This window comes from Pongo pygmaeus, chromosome 6, assembly GCF_028885625.2.
Source record: "Pongo pygmaeus isolate AG05252 chromosome 6, NHGRI_mPonPyg2-v2.0_pri, whole genome shotgun sequence".
NCBI lineage: Eukaryota > Metazoa > Chordata > Mammalia > Primates > Hominidae > Pongo > Pongo pygmaeus.
The window spans coordinates 139,408,650-139,435,308 of record NC_072379.2 but is presented as its reverse complement, the minus strand read 5'-3'; the positions used below and the strand labels follow the sequence as shown (position 1 = coordinate 139,435,308).

The 26,659-nt window shown below is 45.5% G+C and overlaps 1 protein-coding gene across 4 annotated transcripts; it reads left to right on the top strand.

Moving 5' to 3' along the window:
* On the top strand, nt 1-25,798 carry MKRN1 (makorin ring finger protein 1). 4 transcript variants are annotated; one of them, XM_063667889.1, is made up of 9 exons: nt 483-970; nt 3,030-3,193; nt 7,504-7,632; nt 18,942-19,171; nt 19,672-19,898; nt 22,063-22,277; nt 23,032-23,142; nt 23,699-23,837; nt 24,203-25,798. In XM_063667889.1, the coding sequence occupies exons 2-9, from the start codon at nt 3,156-3,158 to the stop codon at nt 24,413-24,415; spliced, it is 1,302 nt and encodes a 433-aa protein (XP_063523959.1). In that variant the 5' UTR covers nt 483-970; nt 3,030-3,155; the 3' UTR covers nt 24,416-25,798. The 4 variants fall into 4 exon arrangements, with proteins under 4 accessions (XP_054351286.1, XP_063523959.1, XP_063523960.1 ...); XM_063667887.1 differs by having other exon boundaries at nt 964-1,191; XM_054495311.2 differs by lacking the exons at nt 483-970; nt 3,030-3,193 and adding an exon at nt 1-389.
* The last annotated feature ends 861 nt before the right edge of the window (nt 25,799-26,659 follow it).

Genomic DNA, 26,659 nt, shown 5'->3' with positions numbered 1-26,659 from the left:
CGGGCCGCGGGCGCGCACGCTCTGGGCCCGCAGTTGAAGTGGCGAGAGCGCTCAGATACGCGACGCGTAGCAGGCGGGGACCGAGGGGGTGCCTCAGTGTCCTTCCCCTCCCCTTGCCTGGCCTCGCCGTCCTCTCTCCGCAGCCGGACCGGAACTATGTGATCCCGGAAGTTCCGGGGCCTTTGCTGTGTGGGATAAACAGTAATGGCGGAGGCTGCAGCTCCCGGAACAACAGCCACAACATCAGGAGCAGGAGCGGCAGCGGCGGCGGCGGCAGCAGCCTCCCCCACCCCGATCCCCACAGTCACCGCCCCGTCCCTGGGGGCGGGCGGAGGGGGCGGCGGCAGCGACGGCAGCGGCGGCGGCTGGACTAAACAGGTCACCTGCAGGTAGGACGTTGCGCGGCGGAGCGCCGGGCGCGGGGAGGGGGCCGCGGGCCAAGCCTGCGGCGCGGGAGGGAGGAGGGCGGCCGGCCTGCGGCTAGAGGCGCGGGAGGGCGGGGACCGGCGTTGTCGACCTGCAGCCCTCGCGGCCCCCGCTGCCGCTGCCGCTGCCGCCGCCGCCGCCGCCGCGTTCCCCCAGTCACTGCGTCAACCCCCGCTGGGCCGCGGAGCCCTCATCGCTGTCCGCGGAGGCCTGGCGCTGCGCGATTGCTGCGGAGCCGCGGGGCTGTACCGCCGCTTACCCTTCCCTGAGCGCTGCCTGAGCTGGCTGCGAGCACATCGGGGAGAGGTGGGCTGGCTCCTCCCCTGCCGCTGGAAGGATGCCCCCGCCGCTGCCTCCGGCTCCCGGGGCTCGGGAAGATGGTCACTTCAGGCCGGTCTCCCGGCGATCCTCTCCGGGCCTAGACACCCCGCCGAGGGCCCCAGCGAGCTTGCCTGGCTCCCAGCCCTCTCCTCTCTCCGTGCCATCCGTTTGTAACGTCTTTTCACGTCCCTCCGTCCCTCCGCCCCCCATCCTCCGCCCAACTGTGAGAAGAAGCTTTTGTATTTCGTCTTTGTATGTTTGTCGAGGTTGGCGGTGCTGAGCTTTGTCTTAGAAGCAGGCGTTCAGGGGCCGGGGTCGTCTTCTCCACCCGCGGTTTTTTTGAGCTGCAGATTATTACCCTCCCCCAGCTCTGTGTTCCTCTTTTGAAATTTACGCATCTTCCGAAGGGAGTGAAAGGGCTCTTCGCTCCCGGAAGAGAGAGAGGTTTGGTTTTGGTTTGATATACGAGACGAAAATATTAGAAAAATTAAGGGATGGCGGTTGTGTGGATGTGTATGTTTGTAAAAAACTACCTAGCTCTACGCAGAAGAGGGCATTTAATTGTACGTTTTTTATATTCCGGTTTTTAAATAGTGATCAGTAGCGACTGTAAGCTTTTCTTTTTCTATCAGTTGAATAAATCAACTGAAATGCCGGTTTTCACCTGGGTGGTATAATTTATATGCAAGTATGTAAAAATGATTCCTAATTAGAACTTGTAGTATTAAGGGTGAAATTTGAAACCTTTTCAGTCTTTGATGTGATACATTTATCCTGGCGACCTTCGAAGGTCTCTCAGCCTTTGATATGATACATTTAAGGTGTGAAGGATAAGCTTAGTTATTTTACATAATGGGATGTAGAAAGCATAAACGCAATTTCAGGTCACTTGTCTTATTCATCGGTGGATTGTAAAACTGGAATATTGCCAGGAATGATTTTAAAGTTTCTACTCATGGAGCAAATTATTTGAATATCTGTTTCCCTTTTACAATGCTACAGTTGATCTATATGTGCTAGTTACATCTTTTAAAAATTGAAACCGGCCTGTCGGGGTGGCTAGGCCGGCGTGGTGGCTCACGCCTGTAATCTCAGCATTTTGGGAGGCTGAGGCTGGCGGATCGCCTGAGGTCAGGAGTTCGAGACCAGCCCGGCCAACATGGTGAAACCCTGTCTTTACTAAGAATACAAAAATTAGGCCGGGCACGGTGGCTCACACCTGTAATCCCAGCACTTTGGGAGGCCAAGGCAGGTGGATCACGAGGTCAGGAGCTCAAGACCAGCCTGGCCAAGATGGCGAAACTCCCTCTCTACTAAAAATACAAAAAACATTAGCCGGGCGTGGTGGCAGGCGCCTGTAATCTCAGCTACTCAGGAGGCAGAGGCAGGGAGTTGCTTGAACCCAGGAGGCAGAGGTTGCGGTGAGCCGATATCACACCACTTCACTCCAGCCTGGGCGAAAGTGAAACTCTGTCAGAAGAAAAAAAAAAAGAAAGACAAGAAAGAGCTTAGATATACTAGTTTTGGGGTTTTTTTTGTATAGCTTTTGCTTGAGACAGTTTTTTGTTGTTGTGCAGATTCCTTGATAGGTCTGGGGTTTTAGTGTTTGACATTGTTTTCGGTCGTTCTAGGTACCAACATGATCTCTTACTTAAAACTATTTTCTCCTTTAGATAGAGGAATGTTAACTATCATCTTTTTTTTTTTTTTTTTTTTTTTGAGACAGAGTTTCCCTCGTTTCCCAGGTTGGAGTGCAATGGTGTGATCTCTACTCACCACAACCCCCGCATCCCAGGTTTAATTGATTCTCTTGCCTCAGTCTCTGGCATTACAGATGCCTTAGTAGCTGAGATTACAGGCATGCACCACCATGCCCACCTGGCTAATTTTGTATTTTTAGTAGAGACGGGCTTTCTCCATGTTGGTCAGGCTGGTCTTGAACCCCCGACCTCAGGTGATCTGCCGGCCTCGGCCTCGGCCTCCCAAAGTGCTGGGATTAGAGGCGTGAGCCACCGCACCCGGTCTGTGATCTTTATCATACACTTTGAGCTCTCTGAGAAGAGTAGGGCCCTATTTTATCTGCAGGGCTTTCCTTCCTCAGTTCCTGACATAGAGCAGATACTCAGTAAATGCTTGAGTGATGTTGATAAAGTCATATACCTAGAATTACTCACTTTAACAGAAACTGTTAAGATTCCTCTGCTTTCATTTAAAAAAAAAAAAACTTGTAAATTACCAAAGTAACAGAACACATGTGTATCTTCCTTTTTTTTTTGAGTTAGAGTGTCGCTCTGTCGCCCAGGCTGGAGTGCAGTGGTGAGATCTCAGCTCACTGCAACCTCCGCCTCCCGGGTTCAAGCGATTCTCCTGCCTCAGCCTCCTGAGTAGGTGGGATTACGCCTGGCCACATGTATATTTTTCTGGAACTACCTTATTCAATCATTCAGTAAGTAAACATTGCACGCCAGCAATGGGAGACACAATATTAGGTGTTCAAGAGAGTGCAGATGTATATACTGTATTATAAATAAACATTTTCAATATGTTTGCTAGGTAAACATCCCCTAAAGAATCAGGTAGAGGTGTGTTTTAGTGTTTGTGCTGATTTCTCCCTATAGCACATCACTCCTGTGTCTAGGAATTTGACTAAAGCTATTTTCTTCACGTAGTAAGAAGTTTTGATTAGAATGTTTTTAATTGCTCGGAATCACCTGTATTTTCTTACTGGTTACATTTTTTCTAATGTTTCTCCTGGGGTTTTCATTGTGTTTTATTTCTACCACTTAAGTAAAACCGAAGAATACCTTTCCTCAGAAATTGTGTTATGCTGCCACCACCAGGCTGTTTTTCATATCTTTTATTAGAGGAATACTAAGAAACAGAAATGCTCATTGCATCTGCTACCTTGAGTTACCTTGAGTGTGTGAGGTTAGAACAGTTAATACTTAAAGAGAAGTTGTAATTTGAATTTAGACTCCTCTTTATTAGAGTGCTTCTATAATGGTAGAAAGTGTTCTGGTAGTTGAAATAATACACAAAAAACAAGCACTTAATTTTTGATTTTTCAAAAAACTCTTTTCTTGATTTTTATTTGTATTTATTTTTATATTTTGAGATAGGGTCTCGCTGTGTACCCTAGGCTGGAATGCAGTGGCAGCGTCTTGGCTCATTGCAGCCTCCACCTCCCAGGCTCAAGCAATCCTCCTGCTTGAACCTCCCCAGTAGCTGGAATTACAGACACGTGCCACCACCCCAGGCTAATTTTTTTTTGCATTTTTGGTAGAGACAGGGTTTCATTCATGTTGCCTAGGCTGGTCTTGAACTCCTAAGCTCAAGTGTTTCTCCTGCCTCAGCCTCCTAAAGTGCTGGGATTACAGGTGTGAGCCACCATGCTTGGCCTTGAAAGTTGTGTGTGTTTTTGTTTTTTTTTTTTTTTTTTTTTTTTTGAGACAGAGTCTCTCTATGTCGCCCAAGCTAGAGTGCAATGGCACGATCTCGGCTCACTACAACCTCTGCCTCTTGGGTTCAAGCAATTCTGATGCCTCAGCCTCCCAAGGAGCTGGGATTACAGGCGCGTGCCATCACACCTGGCTAATTATTTGTATGTTTAGTAGAGATGGGGTTTCACCATGTTGCCCAGGCTGGTCTTGAACTCCTGACCTCAGGTGATCCACCTACCTCCCAAAGTCCTGGGATTACAGGCATGAGCTCCCATACCTGGCCTCAAAAGTTTTTAAAAATGTGGTTAACGTAACTTAAAAATCAGCTGGGTGTGGTGGCTCACGCCTATAATTCTAGCACTTCGGGAAGCCAAGGCAGGTGGATCGCTTGAGGTCAGGAGTTCGAGACCAGCCTGGCCAACATGACGAAACCCCCTTCTCTACTAAAAATACAAAAATTAGCTGGGCATGGTGGCGGGCACCTGTAATCCCAGCCACTCTGGAGGCTGAGGTGGGAGAATCGCTTGATCCCAGGAGGCAGAGGTTGCAGTGAGCCAAGATAGCGCCACTGCACTCCAGCCTGGGTGACAGAGTGAGACTTCATCTCAAAAAAAAAAAAAAAGAAGGAAATCCTTCTAGAAATCCTTTATCTGAGTGCTGTGATGTCCATAGTGAAGTTTATTACTTGGAAACTTACATAGTGGTTGTGAGAGGAAATAAGTAATACATATTTAGATGGTATTAAAAAGGTTATGCAACTGGGAAGGAAAAATTAATTTGCTATCGGTACCATGATTAACCATCACGTCTAGCTGTCTTCTACAGCCTTTTATTTTATTTTTTTTTGAGACAGCGTCTCAGTGGCGTGATCCTGGTTCACTGCAACCTCTGGGCCCCCCCACCCACTGCGAGTTCAAGCAATTCTGCCTCAGCCTCCCGAGTAGCTGGGACTACAGGTGTGTGCCACTATGCCTGGCCAATTTTTTGTTTTGTTTTTTTTTTTTGTATTTTTAGTAGAGGCAGGGTTTCGCCGTGTTAGCCAGGATGATCTCGATCTCCTAACCTCGTGATCCACCTGCCTCAGCCTCCCAAAGTGCTGGGATTATAGGCGTGAGCCACTGCGCCGGGCCTAATTTTTTTATTTTTAGTAGATAGGGGGTTTCACCATGTTGGCCAGGCTGGTTTTGAACACCTGACCTCAGATGATCCACCTGCCTCCGCCTCCCAAAGTGCTGGGATTGTAGGTGTGAACCACCGGGCCCACCCTGCGGCCTTTTATTCTTTCTTTCTTTCTTTTTTTTTGAGACGGGAGTTTCGCTGTTGTTGCCTGGGCTAGAGTGCAGTGATACAATCTTGACTCGGTGCAATCGCTGTCTCCTGGGTTCCAGCGATTTTCCTTTCTCAGCCTCTGGAGTAGCTGGGATTACAGGCATGTACCACCACAGTCGGCTAATTTTGTATTTTTAGTAGGTACGGCTTTCACCATGTTGGTCAGGCTGGTCTCGAACTCCCAACCTCAGGTGATCCACCCACCTTGGCCTCCCAAAGTGCTGGGATTACAGGTGTGAGCCACCGCACCCGGCCTTCTACCTTTTTCTAACAAGTATATATTATGTGCACAGATAGTTGGAGATAAAAAGGGAAATAAACCAGTCTTTACCCATCAGGAATTTATAATCTAGTTTGTTAAACACTATACTCATTAAGAGTTAAATATCAAAGTAAGAAATGTCACTGCAGATGAATTGATTAAATGCCTTATCTATTCTATAATTTATAGAAATTCCTAAAGAGGTTGTTAAGATGCCTAGAAGATACTCTGAGGGTTCTGTTTGGTTCTCTTGTTACCCTTACAGGGTAACTTGGCAGTTTCTTGTTCTCTATGTTGGGAGCCACTATTAGGTTTCTAAGAGGCACACCAGTAGGGGGATTCTAGTAAATTTTGTCTTTATTACTGCACAGTGTCTCATGGAGACAGATTCTGCACAGTAGAAGGAACTTTAGAAATAATATATGGCCCAAGTTTTCACCGAAGGCAAACTCAACTTGGGTAGTGACATTAAGGTGAATCTGGATGATTTTTTTTTTTTTTTTTTTTGGTGATATCATTTAAAAACAAGACATATACTTATATTCATTGGTTTTTGTTTGGAGGAGAAATTCTTTGACATAGACTATCTCTTTTTTTCTTTTTCTTCTTTTTTTTTTTTTTTTTGAGATGGAGTCTCTCTGTCGTCCAGGCTGGAGTGCAGTGGCTCAGTGGTGCGATCTCGGCTCACTGCAATCCCTGCCTCCAGGGTTCAAGCAATTCCCCTGCCTCAGCCTCCTGAGTAGTTGGGATTACAGGTGCCTGCCACCACGCCAGGCTAATTTTTTGTACTTTTAATAGAGATGGGGTTTCACAATATTAGCCAGGATGGTTTTGATCTCCTGACCTTGTGATCCATCCGCCTCGGGCCTCCCAAAGTGCTGGGATTACAGGCGTGAGCCACCACGCCCGGCCCTTTTTTTTCTTTTTGGTATGTAAGTTACACTGTTTTCATAATCTAAGGCTTATTATTATTATTATATTTTTTTGAGACAGAGTTGTAGTCGTACTCCATCACCGAGGCTGGAGTGTCAAAATAGTTCGTTGTAACAATGCAAAAACAAGGGCCAGGCGCAGTGGCTCACGCTTGTAATCTCAGCACCTTGGGAGGCCGAGGTGGGTGGATCACAAGGTCAGGAGATGGAGACCATCCTGGCTAACATGGTGAAGCCCCATCTCTACTAAAAATACAAAAAATAAGCTGGGCATGGTGGCGGCGCCTGTAGTCCCAGCTACAATGCAAAAACGGACTAATACACTTGCTTTACTCCTGTTTTCTTATCACCTTCTTTTTTTTTTTTTTTTTTTAAATGGAGTCTTGCTCTGTCTCCCAGGCTGGAGTCCAATGGCGCGATCTCGGCTCACTGAAACCTCAGCCTCCCAGGTGTAAGCAATTCTCCTGCCTCAGCCTCCCGAGTAGCTGGGATTAACACGTGTGCCACCACACCAGCCAATTTTTGTATTTTTAGTAGACACGGGGTTTCACCATGTTGCCCAGGCTGGTCTTGAACCTCTGGTCTCGAACCCCTGACCTCAGATGAGCCACTCACCTCAACCTCCCAAAGATACTGGGATTACAGGCATGAGCCACCGTGCCCGGCCCTTTCTTTGTGTTTATTTCGTATGTTTATGTATTTGCTGGTTGAATACATTAGTCATGAATACTAATTGGTTTTAATATTTTCAAGGATTGGTTTTAATCTAGTTTTGTGGTCCTTTGTCTCACAGGTATTTTATGCATGGGGTTTGTAAGGAAGGAGACAACTGTCGCTACTCGCATGACCTCTCTGACAGTCCGTATAGTGTAGTGTGCAAGTATTTTCAGCGAGGGTACTGTATTTATGGAGACCGCTGCAGGTAAGAATTTGTTTATAAATTTGTTCAGGGGTGGGTTGGAGGAAAAATGTAAAAGACATACTTCTGATAGCTTTATATGTCACTGATTAAAAATAATACTTCGAAAATGACTCTTGGCTGGGCAGTGGCTCATGCCTATAATCCCAGCACTTTGGGAGGCTGAGGTAGGAGGATTGCTTGAGCTTGGAAGTTTGAGACCAGCCTGGGTAACCTAGTGAGACCTCATGTCTACAAAATACAGAAAAATTAGCTGGGCATGGTGGTGTGCATCTGTAATCCCAGCTACTTCGGAGGCTGAAGCAGGAGAATAGCGTGAACCCGGGAGGTGGAGGTTGCACTGAGCCAAGAGCCTGCCACTGCACTCCAGCCTGGGCAACAGAGCGAGACTCCACCTTAAAAAAAAATTGGGTAGGGCTTTTCTATCTTCCTAGTTCAGAAATGACTAGGTGTGTTATCTATGGATGTTAAACAAGTAACCCTCAAATTTATTATTTATTTATTTTTTTGAGACAGGGTCTTACTGTGTTGCCCAGGCTGGAGTGCAGTGGTGTGGTCACTTCTCACTGTAGCCTCAACTTACCAGGCTGAAATGATCCTCTCACCTCAGCCTCCCAAGTAGCTGGGACCACAGGGATGCACCACCTCATTTATTTAGTTTTTTGTAGAGATGGGGGTCTTAATATGTTGCATAGGCTGGTCTCAGATTACTGGGTTCAAGCAATTTTCCTGCCTTGGCCTCCGAAAAGTGTTGGGATTACAGGCATGAGCCACAGAACCTGGCTCATCCCCAAATTTAGTAGGTTGAAACTGAACATTTATTATCTCAGTTTCTGGGGTTCCGGCTTCTGTGAGTGCCTTAGCTGGATGGTTCTAGCTCAGAGACTCTTATGAGATGGCAGTCAAAATTTTAGCAAGTCATCTGAAGACTTGATGGGGACTCCAGGATTTTTTTTGTGTGTGTGAGATGGAATCTCGTCCCTCTGTCACCCAGGCTGGAGTGCAGTGGCAAGATCTCAGCTCACTGCAACCTCTGCCTCCCAGATTCAAGCAATTCTCCTGTCTCAGTTTCCTGAGTAGATGAGATTACATCTGCGTGCCACTATGCCTGGCTAATTTTTTATATTTTTTGGTAGAGACAGGGTTTCATCATGTTGGCCAGGCTAGTCTCGAACTCCTGACCTCAAGTGATCTGCCCATCTCGGCCTCCCAAAGTGCTGGGATTACAGGTGTGAGCCACAGTGCCCAGCCAGGTTTGTTTTTTGTTTGTTTGTTTGGGTTTTTTTGTTTGTTTTGTTTAAGATAGAGTCTTGCTCTTGTCGCCCAGGCTGGAGTGCAATGGCGCGATTTCAGCTCACTGCAACCTCTGCCTCCTGAGTTCAAGTGATTCTCCTGCCTCGTCTTCCGGAATAGCTGGGATTACAGGTGCCCGCCACCACGCCTAGCTAATTTTTGTATTTTTAGTAGAGACGGAGTTTCACCATATTGGCCAGGCTGGTCTCGAACTCCTGACCTCAGGTGATCCACGTGGTTCGGCTTCCCAAAGTGCTAGAATTACAGCCGTGAGCCATGGTTCCTGGCCCAGTATTGTTTTTAAGAGGTCTTACTCTCATGACTGTTGGCAGGAGACTTTAGTTTCTGACCACGTGGCCTTTTCTTTTTTTTTTTTTTTTTTTTTTTCCCGAGACGGAGTTTTGCTCGTCACCCAGGCTGGAGTGCAATGGCATGATCTCAGCTCACTGCAACCTCTGCCTCCTGCGTTCAAGAGATTCTCCTGCCTCGGCCTCCAGAGTAGCTAGGATTACAAGCATGCACCACCACACCGGGCTAATTTTTTTTTTTTTTTTTTTTGAGACAGAGCCTAGCTCTATTGCCAGGCTGGAGTTGAGTGGCGCGCAGCCTCAGCTCACTGCAGCCTCCGCCTCCCAGGTTCAAGCGATTCTCCTGCCTCAGCCTCCTGAGTAGCTGGGATTACAGGCATGCACCGCCACGCCCAGCTAATTTTTGTATTTTTAGTGGAGATGGGGTTTCACCTTGTTGAAAGGATGGTCTCGATCTCCTGACCAGCCCACACCAGCCTCCCAAAGTGCTGGGATTATAGGCATGAGCCACTGCGCCCGGCCTACACCCCACTAACTTTTGTATTTTTAGTAGAGATGGGGTTTCACCATGTTGGCCAGGCTGGTCTCAAACTCCTGAGCTCAGGCAGTCCACCTGCCTTTGCCTCCCAAAGTGCTGGGATTACAGGCATGAGCCACCCCGCCTGGCCCACATGGGCCTTTTCATAGGGATGCTTTAGTGTCCTTGCAGCTTGGCAGCTAGCTTTCCCCAGAGCAAACAATTTAACAGAGGAGGCAAGGAAAAGCCACAATGCCTTTTATGACCTAGTGTCAGAAGTCATGTACTGTTATTTCCACTGATTCTGGACTAAGTTACTAAGTCCAGCCCACACACAAAGGGAGAGGATTGGGCTTTTGGATGTACTTTAAACCACTACCCTCGGTAAGACTTTTGACAGTGTCATAGTCAATTTTTTTTTTTTTTTTTTTTTGAGAGGGAGTCTCACTGTCACCCAGGCTGGAGTGCAGTGGTGCGATCTCAGCTCACTGCAAGCTCCGCCTCCCAGGTTCACGCTATTCTCTTGCCCCAGCCTCCTGAGTAGCTGGGACTACAGGCGCCCGCCACCTCGCCCTGCTAATTTTTTGTATTTTTAGTATAGATGGGGTTTCACTGTGTTAGCCAGGGTGGTCTCGATCTTCTGAGCTCATGATCTGCCCACCTCGGCCTCCCAAAGGGCATCAGCCACTGTGCCTGGCCTCATAGTCAATTTTAATGTCATTATCAGAAAATGTAGTGTGAGCTACTGGGTTCAAATAGAGTTCAGAACCTGACATTATTGATGGGGTGGGATATTAATGTTAAGTCATCCCACATCTGTTTATTAGAGAGTCCAGTAAGGATGGGGGGAAAGAGAAGATCTTTTTCAAATGACTGTGTAGAAGTTCAGAAGTTGATCTCATGGAAACTATGTTGTTATTCATTTTGCTCTCTGCTAATTTGTCATTGCAGTATTGCTGAAAAAGGGGGAAAATGACACAATGACATTATTCTCAAACTCTCCACCAGACGTGTCTTTTTTTTTTTTTTGGTGAGACAGAGTCTCAGTCTGTCGCCAGGCTGGAGTGCTGTGGCATGATCTCAACTCACTGCAACCTCCAGCTCCCTGGTTCAAGCAATTGTCCTGCCTCAACCTCCCAAGTAGTTAGGATTACAGGCATGTGCCACCACGCCCAGCTAATTTTTGCATTTTTAGTAGAGATGGGGTTTCACCATGTTGGCCAGGCTGGTCTCAAACTCCTGACCTCAGGTGATCCACCCGCCTCAGCCTCCCAAAGTGCTGGGATTAACAGGCGTGAGCCACCGCACCTGGCCTCTCCGCCAGGCATGTCTTTTGCAGTCCTAATATAAAAGGCAGAAAAAGTCGTGAGAACTTCATGCTACAGTGATGAATGGACAAATCTTTGTAGTGGTATAGTCTCTGCAGGTATTGAGGCTAATTGTAAGGGAGCTGTGTTCCTTGAACTGGGTTCTAGTCTTTTGAGAGTTACTGCCAACTGTGACTGGGGCAGGAGGAGTTGAATATTGATGAGAGTGAAGAATCCAATCTCCCAAGCAGAGGGATGAGAATAGACTGTGAGATAGAATCAGAAAGCTATAGATAATTAGCAGTTGGTCCTTATTTCAGAAGAAGTGCTCATCTGAATGGATCGTGTAGATGGAGTGAATGAAAAAAATGAAGATTAAATTGAAGAAATCTGTGCTAAGCCTCTGCTTTTTTTTTTTTTTTTTTTTTTTTGTTGAGACAGTTTCGCTCTTGTTGCCCAGGCTGGAGTGCAATGGCATGATCTCAGCTCACCGCAACCTCCACCTCCCGGGTTCAAGCGATTCTCCTGCCTCAGCCTCCCAAGTAGCTGGGATTATAGGCATGTGCCACCACGCCAGGCTAATTTTGTATTTTTAGTAGAGGCGGGTTTTCTCCATGTTGGTCAGGCTGGTCTTGAACTCCTGGCCTCAGGTGATCCGCCCGCCTCAGCGTCCCAGAGTGCTGGGATTACAGGCGTGAGCCACGGCCCCCTGCCTGGGCTCTGCGTATTAACTAGCTTATTTTTCAGGCAACTCTGCCCGCCCCAAATAGTTTGAGACTAGAGGAAGTTAGGTAGGTTCCCTATTTTGATGAGCCTCTGACGTTGAGGCAGATGCAAATGGCTCAAAGTTGAAAGGGACTGGGCATGGTGGCTCACACCTGTCATCTCCGCACTTTGGGAGGCAGAGGCGGGCAGATCACTTGAGGTCAGGATTTCAAGACCAGCCTGGCCAACATGGTTAAACCCCGTCTCTACTGAAAATACAAAAATTAGCTGGGCATGGTGGCACGTGTCAGTAATCCCAGCTACTTGGGAGGCTGAGGTGGGAGAATCACTTGAACCCAGGAAGGTGGAGTTTGCAGTGAACCTTGATCGTGCCACTGCACTCCAGCCTGGGCAAAGAGTGAGACTTCGTCTTAAAAGAAAGTGGGGGAGGGGACGGCTGGGCATGGTGGCTCATGCCTGTAATCCCAGCACTTTGGGAGGCTGAGACAGGAGGATCACCTGAGGTCGGAAGTTTGAGACCAGCCTGACTTGTGGAAAACCCCGTCTCTACCAGAAATACAAAATTACCCAAGCATGGTGGCGCATGCCTGTAATCCCAGCTACTCCGGAAGCTGAGGCAGGAGAATCACTTGAACCCGGGAGGTGGATGTTGCAGTGAGCCAAGATCGTGCCATTGCAGTCCAGCCTGGGCAGCAAGAGCGAAACTCTGTCTCAAAAAAAAAAAAAAAAAAAAAAAAAGTTGAAAGTAACCTTAATTGGTTTTTTGTTTGTTTCTTTCTTTGTTTTGAGATCTGGTCTTGCCCAGGTTAGAGTGCAGTGGTGCGAACACGCCTCTCTGCAACCACCACCTCTGGCTAAGTTTTTATTTTGTTTGTAGAGACAGGGTCTCCCTGTCTCACCCAGGTTGGTCTCAAACTCCCAGCCTCAACTGATGCTCCCACCTTTGCCTCCCAATATGCTAGGATCCTACTGGGTGTGATCCTATAGGTGTGAGCCTACTGGGCCTGGCCTCTTAATTTTCTTTTTAATAAGGATGTAGCTGCCTCTTTTCTAGAACTCTTTAGAGGATGAGCCAGAATTGATCTGGGTTTAGATCTCTTAGCATAAAGTGAAAGGAAGTAGAGAAACTATAGTAGTCTACTTGAAAGTTTGGTGATAATTGTTGAGTACAGGCTGATATAGGTGATTATTAAAAGGTTGATTGTGGACTAGCTAAAGAAGGAATCTTAAAGAGAGGCTTGCTCTATGACTGCTTGTTTTTAATCTAGGAACTTCAACCTACTTCTTACTCTTTTTTTTTTTTTTTTTTTGAGGTGGAGTCTCGCTCTGTCACCAGGCTGGAGTGCAGTGGCATGATCTCGGCTCACTGCAACGTCCACCTCCTGGGTTCAAGCGATTCCGGTGCCTCAGCCTCCTGAGTAGCTGGGATGACAGGCGCGCACCACCACGCCCAGCTAATTTTTTTGTATTTTAGTAAAGACGGGGTTTCACCGTGTTGGCCAGGATGGTCTCGATCTTCTGACCTCATGATCCTCCCACCTCGGCCTCCCAAAGGGCTGGGATTACAGGCATGAGCCACCACGCCCGGCCACCTACCTCTTACTCTTAGTGTTGGGATCCCTCTTCACAGAGGGAGTAGATCATTGATAATGAAGGATAGCATCACAGCCCCAACAGTTGAGAGGATTTTTTGCATCAATGTTTCGTAATGGTGGTGCTGTTGTTTAGTGAGGCCAGTTCTTTGTTGCTCGGGACTGTTTTGCATATTGCAGATATCTAGTATTTTCCCAAAATGCCATTAGAACTCTAGTTCTAATAGATATCTAATAGATAATAGTTCTAATAGATAGCTAATAGATATGTAATAGATATCTAGTATTTTCTCAAAATGCCATTAGTCTTTGTTTCTGGACACCCTCTGGAGAAAGGGGCAATATTGGCTTGGTTGACTTCTTTCTTTTTTTTTAGACGGAGTCGTGCTCTGTCGCCCAGACTAGAGTGCAGTGGTGCAATGTCACAACCTCCACCTCCCACCTCAGCCTCCCGAGTAGGTGGGATTGCAGGCATGTGCCACCACGTCTGGCTAAATTTTGCATTTTTAGTAGAGACGGGGTTTCACTATGTTGGCCAGGCTGGTCTCGAACTCCTGCCCTCAAGTAATCCGCCTGCCTTGGCCTCCCTAAGTGCTGGGGGTTACAGGTGTGAACTATCGTGCCTGGCCTGGCTTGGTTGACTTCTTGTTTGGAGTTTTGACTTTTGGACCAACTGAAGAATCCGATACTTTAAAATACTAAAGGCCACAGAAGCAATGGGGTGGGAGTTGTAAACCAACCAGGGAAAGGGTTGTCTTCTCTTACAGAGACAGAAAAATTGATTAAACTTCCTTAGACATTTGTACTAGGCTGGGCGGGGCAGATCGCTTGAGCCCGGGAGACTAACTTAGGCAACATGGCAAAACCACGTACCTACAAAATAAAAATTAGCTGGGTGTGGTGGTGTGTACCTGTAGTCCCAGCTACTGGGGAGGCTGAGGTGGGAAGATCACCTGAGCCCAGGGAGGTTAAGGGTGCAGTGAATTGTGATTGTGCCACTGCACTCCAGTCTGGGAGACAGTGAGACCCTGTCTCAAAGAAAACAAAAGATATAAAGCGTGTAAAAATAACTAATTTTTTTTAAAATTATCTTTTAAACCAGGGAGTTTTTGTTTGTTTGTTTGTTTGTTTTTTTGAGACTGAGTTTCACTCTTGTTGCCCAGGCCAGAGTGCAATGGCGCAATCTTGGCTCACTGCAACCTCCGCCTTCCAGGTTCAAGCGATTCTCCTGCCTCAGCCTCCCGAGTAGCTGAGATTACAGGCATGCACCACCATGCCCGGCTAGTTTTTTTGCATTTTTAGTAGACACGGGGTTTCTCCATGTTGATCAGGCTGGTCTCGAACTCCTGACCTCAGGTGATCGCCTGCCTCGGCCTCCCAAAGTGCTGGGATTACAGGTGTGAGCCACTGTGCCTGGCTTGTTTTGTTTTTTAAGGGACAGGATAGTCTTGCTCTGTCATCCAGGCTGGAGTGCAGTGGTGTGATCATGGCTCACTGTAGCCTCAAATTCCTGGGCTCAAGTAATCCTCCCACCTCAGCCTCCCAACTAGCTGGGATTATAGGCTGGAGCCATGAAGCTTGGCTCCAAGGGAGTTACTTAATCTGAAATGTAGGGCTTTGGGCCTGGGCGCGGTGGCTCACGCCTGTAATCCCAACACTTTGGGAGGCTGAGGCCAGTGAATTGCTTGAGGTTAGGAGTTCAAAGACTACCCTGGCCAACATGCTGAAACCCCGTCTCTACTAAAAATACAAAAATCAGCTGGGCTTGGTGGTGCCGCACCTGCAATCCCAGCTACTTGGGAGGCTGAGGCAGGAGAATCACTTGAAGCCGGTGAGCTGAGATCGCACCACTGCACTCTAGCCAGGTGACAGGGTGAGACTGTCTCAAAAAACAAAACAAAGATAAAATGAAAAGTAAAGCTTTAGGCTGGATTTCTAAGGATACTTGCTGCTCTAACATTTCAGAATACTGCCATCCAATAGAACTTCGTGCAGTACTGGAAATGTTCTTTATGTTGCTTTCTAACAGTAGCTTCTAGCTCCATGTAGCTTTTGAACACTTGCATATATAGCTAGAGGAAGGACTGAAGAACTGACTTTAAAATTTTATTTAAGTCTGGAGAGCTAGATGTGGGCAGTGGTTGGCTGTACTGTATAGAGCAGCTTTAGAGTCCCATTAGACCTAGAACCATCACTTAGTAGGACAGTGAGGTCATCTCTAAAATGATAGAATACTTCCCCACAGTTCATGAGTGAAAGTGAAAGAGCATATTCATGATAGTTTCTTCCCCTTATCCTTCAGCTTATAGGATTCCACTCTACAGAACAATGCATTGGGTTTTTGTAGATGATAGCAGGCTACTCAGCTTACTTTTGCTGCAAGGTGAGGTAGTTTACCTAAGGCTTAAGAGGAGGAATATGAATTTCTTTGGAGATGCGGTTTCACCATGTTGGCCAGGCTGGTTTTGAACTCCTGACCTCAAGTGATCCACCCGCCTTGGCCTCCCAGAGTGCTGGGATTACAGGCATGAGCCACAGCGCATAGCCTTTATTGGTTCTGAGATGGAGTCTAGCTCTGTCACCTAGAGTGGAGTGCAGTGGTGCGTTCTTGGCTCACTGCAACATCCGCCTCCCGGGTTCAAGTGATTCTTGTGCCTCAGCCTCCCAAGTAGGTGGGATTACAGGCGCACACCACCACACCCGGCTAATTTTTTTGTATTTTTTAGTAGAGACGGGGTTTCACCGTGTTAGCCAGGATGGTCTCGATCTCCTGACCTCGTGATTCACCCGCCTCGACCTCCCAAAGTGCTGGGATTACAGGTGTGAGCCACTGCGCCCTGCCCAATTTTTTAATTTTTAGTAGAGATGGAGTTTTGCCATGTTGCCCAGGCTTGTCTCTAACCCCTGAGCTCAGGCAATCCACCCACCCCAGCCTCCCAGAGTGCTAGAATATGAATGTTTGAGGTAATAATACAATGATTAAAGACCAGCTCAGTAAAATGTTTGCCATAAGCTGGAGTAGAGCCTTTAGTTAGATTTTACTTTATTTTTGGGTGTAAACATAGGCACCTGTAACACAGATGACCCAAGGTTAGTAATGTTTCATTATAAGAACCACTTGATAACAAACTATAAATTATATAACATGGTTAAATTTACTACATACATAATTAATACATAGCGTCTGAATAAAACTCAGTGTGCCAGGCACGGTGGCTCATGCCTATCACTTTGGGAGGCTAAGGCAGGAGGCTTACTTGAGCCCAGGAGTTGGAGACCAGCCTGGACAACATAGGGAAACCTTGTCTCTACAAAAAAATAAAGTTAGCCAAGCATTGTGGCATACACCTGTCATCCCAGCTACTCAGGAGGCTTGAGGGATTGCTTGAGCCCAGGAGGTCGAGGCTGCAGTGAGCTGAGGTCACACTACTGCACTCCAGCCTAGGAGATAGAGTGAGTCTCTGAAAATCAGTCAGTTTCTTAGTGTAAAATGCTAAAAGAATTGTGATAATTTTCTTTTCTTTTCTTTGGAGACGGAGTTTTGCTCTTGTTGCCCAGGCTGGAGTGCAATGGCACCATCTTGGCTCGCTGCAACCTCCGCCTCCCGGATTCAAGTGATTCTCCTGCCTCAGCCTCCCGGAGTAGCTGGGATTACAAGCATGCGCCACCATGCCTGGCTAATTTTGTATTTTTTGTAGAGATGGGGTTTCTCCATGTTGGTCAGGCTGGTCTCGAACTCCCGACCTCAGGTGATCCACCAGCCTCGGCCTCCCAAAGTGCTGGGATTACAGGCCTCAGCCACCACGCCCAGCAAGAACTGTGAGAATTTTCTCAGGCAGAAAGATGCTGCTTGCTTTGCTTTGCTTTTTTTTTTGTTTTTTGAGACAGAGTCTCACTCTGTTGCCCAGGCTGGAATGCAGTGGCCTGATCTTGGCTCACTGCAACCTCCACCTCCCATGTTTAAACAATTGTCATGCCTCAGCCTCTCCTGAGTAGCTGGTATTACAGGTGTGCACCACCATGCCCGGATAATTTTTTATTTTTAGTAGAGACCAGGTTTCGCCAGGCTGGTCTTACACTCCTGGCCTTAAGTGATCTGGCCTCCTTGGACTTCCAAAGTGTTGGGATGACAGGTGTGAGCCACCACACCAGGCCAGAAAGATGGTTCTTGAAGGAAATAGATGTGTTTTCCCCATGTATTTGGAGATAGTGGTGGTTAATGTTTACAGATGAAAAGGAGAGAATGCATAGGGGGATAATTTGGAAGGGGAAATAGTGAATGGATGGATTTAGAAAAAGAATGTACATATTGTGTATTGTATAAATATTGTCTCTACCTTTTAATAGTGACAGCATTTTATTTGATGTGTTGGTAAAACGTTCCACATGTCTGCTTGTTGACTTTGTGTCAGCCTTGCTTTGAAATCAGTCAGTTTTGCCTGCAGGGTTTCTGGCAGAGTTACCATGGGAACTATAGACTGTCAACTATCTGAAACTCCTAATTAGAGTGGAATTTGAAGTAATAAGTGGTATATAGCCAGGGGTATGGGCCTACAGGCCAAATCTGGCCAAAGGCTGTTGTCATAAATCAAGTGTGATTGGCACAGTTACGCATTCATTTAAATAGTACCTACACCTGCTTTTGCACTGCAGTTTCAGAGTTGAATAGTTGTAGTTGTGATGTTGATTGTATGACCTACAAAGCCTAAAATATTCGTGTATTTGATGCTTTAAACTTTGGTGACCCCCAGTCTATTACCTTGCTACTCGAAAGTATGGTCTCTGGACCAGCAGTCACACATGGTATAACTAAACATGCAGAATCATAGGCTTCTCTCTGCACTCACAAATATAGGCACGTTGATGCTCAAAGAGAATCCAAGGAATGTATTAGGAATATATGGCCAGACATGGTGGCTCACACCTGTAACCCCAGCACATTGGGAGGCCGAGATGGGTGGCTCATCTGAGGTCAGGAGTTCGAGATCAGCCTGGCCAAACGGCATCTCCACTAAAGATACAAAAATTAGCCAGCCTTGGTGGCTGGCCCCTGTAGTCCCAGCTACTTGGGAGGCTGAGGCAGGAGAATCACATGAACCCAGGAGGCAGAGTTTGCAGTGAGCTGAGATCACGCCATTGCACTCCAGCCTGGACGACAGAGCAAGACTCCATCTCAAAAAAAAAAAAAAAAGAAAAAGGTATATATGAAGTTAGGCAGTGAGTACTTACTTTTTTTGTTTTTGTTTTTGTTTGTTTTTTGAGACGGAGTCTCACTCCGTCGCCCAGGCTAGAGTACAGTGGCATGATCTCGGCTCACCACAACCTCTGTCTCCTAGGTTCAAGTGATTCTCCTACCTCAGCCTCCCGAGTAGTTGGGATTACAGGTGCGCCACCATGCCCAGCTAATTTTTGCATTTTTAGTAGAGACGGGGTTTCACCACGTTGGCCAGGCTGGTCTTGAACTCCCAACCTCTCTGATGATCCACCCACCTCGGCTTCCCAAACCGCTGGGATTATAGGCGTGAGCCACCACGCCTGGCCGACTGCTTACTTTTGAATTTTTTCTTAGATATGAACATAGCAAGCCATTGAAACAGGAAGAAGCAAGTGTTACAGAGCTAACTACAAAGTCATCCCTTGCTGCTTCCTCAAGTCTGTCATCGATAGTTGGACCACTTGTTGAAATGAATACAGGCGAAGCTGAGTCAAGAAATTCAAACTTTGCAACTGTAGGAGCAGGTTCAGAGGACTGGGTGAATGCTATTGAGTTTGTTCCTGGGCAACCCTACTGTGGCCGTAGTAAGTATTCTGAAGAAGAAAATAAGAGTTAGAGGGCTGGATAGCAGTTCATCCATTTGCTTAGTTTTGACAACTTTCCCCTTTCTGCTTCTATTCCTTTTTTAGTTTAATCTTAGTACAGTACTTTAATTTGGATTACCTAAGATTTACAGATAGAGTGAAGGAAACTTTGAATCCCAGTGAAATGAATTCAGAATGTTTTGAAAAACTGAATCCTGTCTTTAATGAGTACTTTTTGAAATTAAATTTCAGTTACCCAAGGCATAGATAAAGAAGCAATGTTTTTGTTTTTTTTGTTTTTTTGTTTTTTTTTACAAGTCTAATCTTGGAAATACCAGCGGTAAAAAAATTCCTTTCTTTCAAGTGAAGAAATTAGTTCAGTAGACTGTTTTGGTATTTCATTGCAGTTTTATTTTCATTTTTTGCAGTTAGATTCTCAGTTCTCTTATAGTTCATGCCTTATCCATTTGGACCTTTACCACCCTCTTACACATTTTCAGCTGCGCCTTCCTGCACTGAAGCACCCCCGCAGGGCTCAGTGACCAAGGAAGAATCAGAGAAAGAGCAAACCGCCGTGGAGACAAAGAAGCAGCTGTGCCCCTATGCTGCAGTGGGAGAGTGCCGATACGGGGAGAACTGTGTGTATCTCCACGGGGATTCTTGTGACATGTGTGGGCTGCAGGTCCTGCATCCGATGGATGCTGCCCAGAGATCACAGCATATCAAAGTAAGTCTTTAGGGAGATGTGTGTTTTATTAGATGTGAGAATCACTATTTGCCCTTTCACAGCATTGTGGGTTTATTTCAGAGAAACATTTGATGAATTGAATGGTTATCAGTGAGTAGGGAAGTTTTCCCTTCTTGGGCTTCTTGGATGCTTTATGAAGAAGTCATATTTCCAGTGAACAAAATTAACTGGGCATGGAGGCATGTGTCTGTAGTCCCAGCTACTTGTTAGGCTGAGGCAAGAGGATCGCTGGAGCCCAGGAGGTTGAGGCAAAAGAAAAAAAGAAGTCATACTTCCAGAACCTCAGACTATGGACTTCTAACATTTTTTTTCTTCTTTTAAAAATAATGTTTCTAAGATTCACATTGAATATATTTAATCTTTTGAAAATGCACATTTCATTGGTTTTTAGTATATTTACAGAGATGTGCAACCATTACCATTTTACTAATTTTAGGATACTTTGATCATCATACACCCATTAGCAGTCACTCTTTATTCCACCCTTCCTCCAGCTCCTGGCAATAACGAATCTGCTTTGTCTCTGAATTGGCCTATTGTGGACATTTCATGTAAATGGAATCCTGTAATGTGGTCCTTTGTGACTGGCTTCTTTCACTTAACATAGTGCTTTCAAGGTTCTCTGTGTGGTTGTGTGTAGCAGTTCTTAGTTTTGATGGCTGAATTACTGTCTTTGTTGGCTAGACCACATTTGTTTTTCCATTCATGAGTTGATGGACACTTAGATCATTTTCAGTTTTTGGCTATTATGAATAAGGCTGCTAGGAACATTTGTATATATAGGTTTTTCTGTGAAGATATGTTTTCAGTTACCTAGGAGTGGAATTGCTGGGTTACATAGGAGCTCTATGCTTTACGTTTTGATGAACTGCCATACTTTTCCACAGTGGCTGCAGGATTTTACATTTCCAGCAGCAATGTATGGGAGCCAGGGTAGGTTCCAGAAGACATTGTATTATAAACTTTAACTTTATTGGAGCAAAGTTTGCTTCTAATCATTTCCATCTCTTTTAAATTTCCATCTTTTTAAATGTGATTGTAGGGGGTGAGGCATGTTATAAGGCAGACATAATTTGATCCCTATCTTCAGCGTACTTTTGTGATTTTAGGCAGGATAAATCTCTATACGTTATATCTATATATTGAGATAGTAGAACCTACCTCTGAATATATGTTTTTTCTTTTAAAGGTTTAGGAAAAGACATGTTTAGTGATGATGTGAGATTATGGATGACATTGCTTTTCTGCAGTGTTATTTTTTTTATTTTTATTTTTTTTTTTGAGGCAGAGTCTTGCTTTGTCACCCAGGCTGGAGTGTAGCAGCGCAGTCTCGGCTCATTGCAGCCTCTGCCTCCCTGGTTCAAGCCATTCTGCCTCAGCCTACCGAATAGCTGGGACTACAGGCATGCACCACCACGCCTGGCTCATTTTTGTATTTTTAGTAGAGATGGGGTTTCGCCATGTTGACCAGGCTGGTCTCGAACTCCAGGCCTCATGTGATCCACCCAGCCTTGGCCTTCCAAAGTGCTGGGAGTTTTCTGCATTTTTATGTTTCCTATAATCATGTTTTTTATAAGTTAAAATATGATGTCCACACAAAAATTGGTACATGAATGTTCTTGGCACCATTATTTATAATAGCCCCAAAGTGGGCTAATCTAACCTAACTTAAGTGTGCATCAATCTGTCAAGCTGCGTAGTTGAAAAATCTCGATGAAGATGTTTTTCTTTAAAGGCATAAGAGAGTTACGTGCCTGTCACCCTTATTTTCTGACAGGTTTTAACTAGGGTCTTAACCTCATGTAGAAACCAGAAATAACAAACAGTATGGAAAACTGTCTTTAATGTAGTTGAGCTCCAGGTTTGGGGCAGAGAAAATTGGGTAATTTTTCAGTTCCCGAAGTTGAGTCCTCATAGTTTGATTTTCTAGTATTGTTAAGTACCACCACAAAACAAACAAACAAACAAACAAAAAACACCGCACCTGTGTTTACTTGTCAGCAAAGCTAATTTTCGTGTCAGCTTGGGAGCATTGTTTTTTCAGTTGACTATTTGATTCTTTGACTGTGAATCATTAACTGTTGCTCAAGTTTTTCAGGATTCAATGACTCGATTCCACTTGTTCTCTCTCCACCTTCTCTAGTCGTGCATTGAGGCCCATGAGAAGGACATGGAGCTCTCATTTGCCGTGCAGCGCAGCAAGGACATGGTGTGTGGGATCTGCATGGAGGTGGTCTATGAGAAAGCCAACCCCAGTGAGCGCCGCTTCGGGATCCTCTCCAACTGCAACCACACCTACTGTCTCAAGTGCATTCGCAAGTGGAGGAGTGCTAAGCAATTTGAGAGCAAGATCATAAAGTGAGACTCCTCCCCAGTCTTCATTTGTGCTTTCTCTTTTGGGGAAGAATTTAGTAACTTGTGCCAACTTTCAACCAGATGGACCGCATTTAAATGCATGCATTTTATCTTGAAACTGGGATATTCTAATGGGGATTTCTTCTTTGTATTTCAGCTAGCTTCTAGGTTAGTTGGTCTATCTACTTTTATTTGAATGAGGAAACCCTGTGTATCAGTTAGAATCTTCGTGCTTTTTCTGAGGAGATTGTGTTTAATGGATTATTAGCCAGTTTAGGCTCAGTGAACAAACTGATCTAGCTCTGAATGTATGTTTCCTGACGTTTTACATTTCCACTTTCCTATTCCATTCATTAAGCTAGCCAATAATCCACCATCCTTTAAAGATTGTTCTCATAACTGAACAAAAACCACATAATCTAAACAGAGCAAAGCTACAAGAAATAAATTTATTTAAACGAAAGAAAAAGGAGTCTGTGTGAAATGTCTTTTTTTGCTTTTGTTTTTTACCTAAGTTATATTTTTCAAAAACAACAAAAAAAAAGAACTGGCTAGCCCTTGAGTTGGATTTATAAAGGAGGTTGTCTTGCTTGAAAGAAATGGTCAGTTGTGCGACAGTATGTGAAACCCTTTCAGGAAATGCCCATGTGCCTTTCAGTTAAGTCTTTAAGTCTGGAGGCGACACACCAGAGTGTGTCCTTGAAGAGTGGGCCTGTAAAAGGGGAATTTGCATTGCAGCCTGTTCATTGTTTCCCAGGTCCTGCCCAGAATGCCGGATCACATCTAACTTTGTCATTCCAAGTGAGTACTGGGTGGAGGAGAAAGAAGAGAAGCAGAAACTCATTCTGAAATACAAGGAGGCAATGAGGTATGAGCACTGCAGCCTTTTCTCAAGCGAAGAGCCCAACAAAGCTTGGGTTGACTTTGAAAAGAATGGTGCTGCATTATACACTCCTACCTCCTTCCTACCCTTCTTTGACTTCCCAGGACAGTTTATTTTGTCACCCTGATAACACCCAGTATATATCTTGCTATAACACAGTCCTTGGGGTCTGCGCCAAGGGACTGTGTTATAAAGAGGTCTCTACTGTTGACAAGTACGGCCCCACGAGTGGGGTTCTACCTTATTCTGAATCCATGTCATAGCTGTCCTATGTTCTCGTGTGTTGGCTTTCTAGAAGATTTGCTCTCTCTGGCATCTGCTTGTACTAGAGCTATTAACCAGCATAGACTTGAACAGAGTTACCGGTTTCTGGTTGGTATTTCTTGCATTGGCACACACATGTTTATAAGAACACATCTTGGGGAGGGCTGTAAGCTGACATACTGGTTCTATCCCTACCTGTTTAACGAAACCCCGGATGATAGTCAAATACAGACCTGAAATCCACTGTGAATAAGGGTTGCGATATTTTCCTTTCCAGCAACAAGGCGTGCAGGTATTTTGATGAAGGACGTGGGAGCTGCCCATTTGGAGGGAACTGTTTTTACAAGCATGCGTACCCTGATGGCCGTAGAGAGGAGCCACAGAGACAGAAAGTGGGAACATCAAGCAGATACCGGGTAACTCTCACTGTTTTTTTAAAGGAGGGGAAATGCCAAGGTATCAGTTGAGTCCTGCACATATTGGGGTAGGGGAAGGAGAAGGTTAACGCTCAGGTCTGGGAGCGAAAGTGTAGAGTATTAAAGGAGGAAACAAACCTCAGAAAACTGGGAGGGATAGGAAAGGAAAAAAAAATGTGTGTTAAAGCTCTAGCCTAAACGATTTCCATCAAGTAACCAGAGGGGAGGAAGTGGTAAATGGAAACCCTAACTAAGAAGTCTGGTTCGTCATGCCCTCTGGTGTGCTGGACGTTTTGCCTTATAAACAACAGGATAGAAGATACTGCTCGACAGTGCCATCCCTATCATGGCCTTGTTTTTTACAGGCCCAACGAAGGAACCACTTCTGGGAACTCATTGAGGAAAGAGAGAACAGCAACCCCTTTGACAACGATGAAGAAGAGGTTGTCACCTTTGAGCTGGGCGAGATGTTGCTTATGCTTTTGGCTGCAGGTGGGGACGACGAACTAACAGACTCTGAAGATGAGTGGGACTTGTTTCATGATGAGCTGGAAGATTTTTATGACTTGGATCTATAGCAACCTTGCGTGGTGTGTGAACTGGTCTGCTGACCCCAGACAGCAGCTGTCCCCTGTGGTGGTGTGGCAGTGCCTGTGTTCTCTCCTAGGCAGGCCTCTCAACTCCAGGTGCTGTCTTAAGAATTTTTACCCAGGGCCTGTCTTCTCAACCCCTCACCTTTCCCTGAGGAGTGTGTTGTTTTCCCTGTTGAAAAAAGTTACAAAAATAAATCTTAAAGTTAGTTTTTTGTAACACGAATTTAACTGTCAGACAGTTAGTGTAGGTGTGTTGCGTCATCTGTTTTCAACCAGATTGCGTTTATGGACTTTTCACACACTCATTTTGAGGACCCCAGGTTCAAAAGTAAAAGCAGTGGCCCTGCTTTGGGGTCCAAGAATAGGAGTGATGGGTGAAGGGACCTAAGCTGGCCAATAGCCCTCTGCCTCAGACATGGGATGTGGATCCTTGAGGTTTCTGGTGAAATCTGCACATCTGTGATTTTATATCTGTTCCCTACCCTGTAATCCCTACCACGTGCACTTGTTCTGTGGTTTTGGTCTCTTGTTTAATTGCACACAAGTAATACTACTGGGTAACCAGAATCAGGCGTGAATGTGTTGAGATTTTTACTGTTTCGCATGATAGGAAAATTGAGAAAGAATACATATAAAATATACAGAGGCATAACATCAATGCAGAGTTGGAAGTTGACTCCCAAGGGCTGACATGGTGTGTGTGAGTGTGGGTGTGTGATAAGCTTCTCATCCCTGCATAGATGCAGTATTCTTAGCCTTAGAAAAACCTGGTTTAGTGGTTTAAGCCTTGTGTGGCAGATAGATCTTAAAGGGCAAAGCAGTATATTGGTAGTTGTCAATATAGCAGTGCTAGCTCTGTCTATATAAATAGAGAAATGGGGTTGGCCATAGAGGTTAAAACTACTTGGTTATCCCATATATTAACACAAACTGGGTCTTGGATACACAGTTGTATTTAATGTTTTACGATCTAGCCTTTCCAGTACAGGCACTTTCTGAGAAACCTTTGTCCTCATTTGAGGCATTTTGTTGTCGGGTTTTTGTGTTTGTTTTTGTGGGTATTTGCCTCATTCCACCCCTGAGCTTTCAGGTAGACAGATGTGATTCAAAACTCTGTTCTAAGGTGTTTATTGTAGTGGAGTAATGGGTTTGCAGTGATAAGTCATACTTTTCCACCAAAGGGGAGGGCTTGGGAATCCCTGAGACTAGCTAAAGTTAAGTTGTTGGAAGAATTCCTTGATTGGAAATTTTACCTTTGTGTTTTGTTGCTCTGTTTCCTGAAAATAACTCGGGGATGCTCCTGGTTTGTCCATCTACTGCTTTGATTCCTTGGATCCCACCCATTCTTTCACTTTAAGAAAAAACAAATAATTGTTGCAGAGGTCTCTGTATTTTGCAGCTGCCCTTTTGTAAGAAGCACTTTTCCCAAATAAAACAATTAAAAAAAAAAGTTGGCTGTTTTGTGTAATGAGCTGTTTTGAAATGTGCCGATGTCAAAGAATAATGATGTTTTTCTTTCACTGACTCTTCGATCGGTGCCTTGTCAGATATTCGTGAGGATGGGTACTTTGAGAAATGTGTGTGAGAGAGAAAGGGAAACCTTAACTAGCCGGGGTCATCAAACAATTCTATACTTGAAAATGTTCAAGACTAACGCTGGGCCGCCTGATGAGCAAAAGGCACTAGCAGTTTTCTGCTGCCACGCACTTGTGGTTGAACTTGCTTCATGCCCTTAGATAACGGGGGAAGGTCATGACATGATTGTAATTTGAAAGCTTATTGTTCTGCATAATTATTTTGTGAATTTTTAGTGAGTAAGAACCGTTCTGCCACTCCCATGGAAGACCTTCAGGTGACCTTTTTTCCACACTTACTTGTAAAAATAACTGCTCCTCGATTTTAGTATTTATATTAAGAATTTATGGCTGGGTGCGGTGGCTCACGCCTGTCATCCCAGCACTTAGGGATTACAGAGGCAGGAAAATCACTTGAACCTGGGAGGCGGAAGTTGCAGTGAGCTGAGATCACGCCATTGCACTCCAGCCTGGGCAATAGAGTGAAAAAAAATAAAGAATTTGTGCTATTGGGGCCGGGCACGGTGGCTCACGCCTGTAATCCCAGCACTTTGGGAAGCCGAGGTGGGCGGATCACGAGGTCAGGAGATCGAGACCATCTTGGCTAACACGGTGAAACCCCGTCTCTACTAAAAATACGAAAGATTAGCCGGGC

What these genes read in the sequence shown, in the direction of transcription:
- MKRN1 (XM_054495311.2), top strand. Translation starts at nt 205, where the DNA reads ATGGCGGAGGCTGCAGCTCCCGGAACAACAGCCACAACATCAGGAGCA. An exon ending in ACTAAACAGGTCACCTGCAG is followed by an intron (nt 390 to 7,503) that starts GTAGGACGTTGC and finishes TTTGTCTCACAG; the next exon opens with GTATTTTATGCATGGGGTTT. An exon ending in AAATACAAGGAGGCAATGAG is followed by an intron (nt 23,143 to 23,698) that starts GTATGAGCACTG and finishes TTTCCTTTCCAG; the next exon opens with CAACAAGGCGTGCAGGTATT.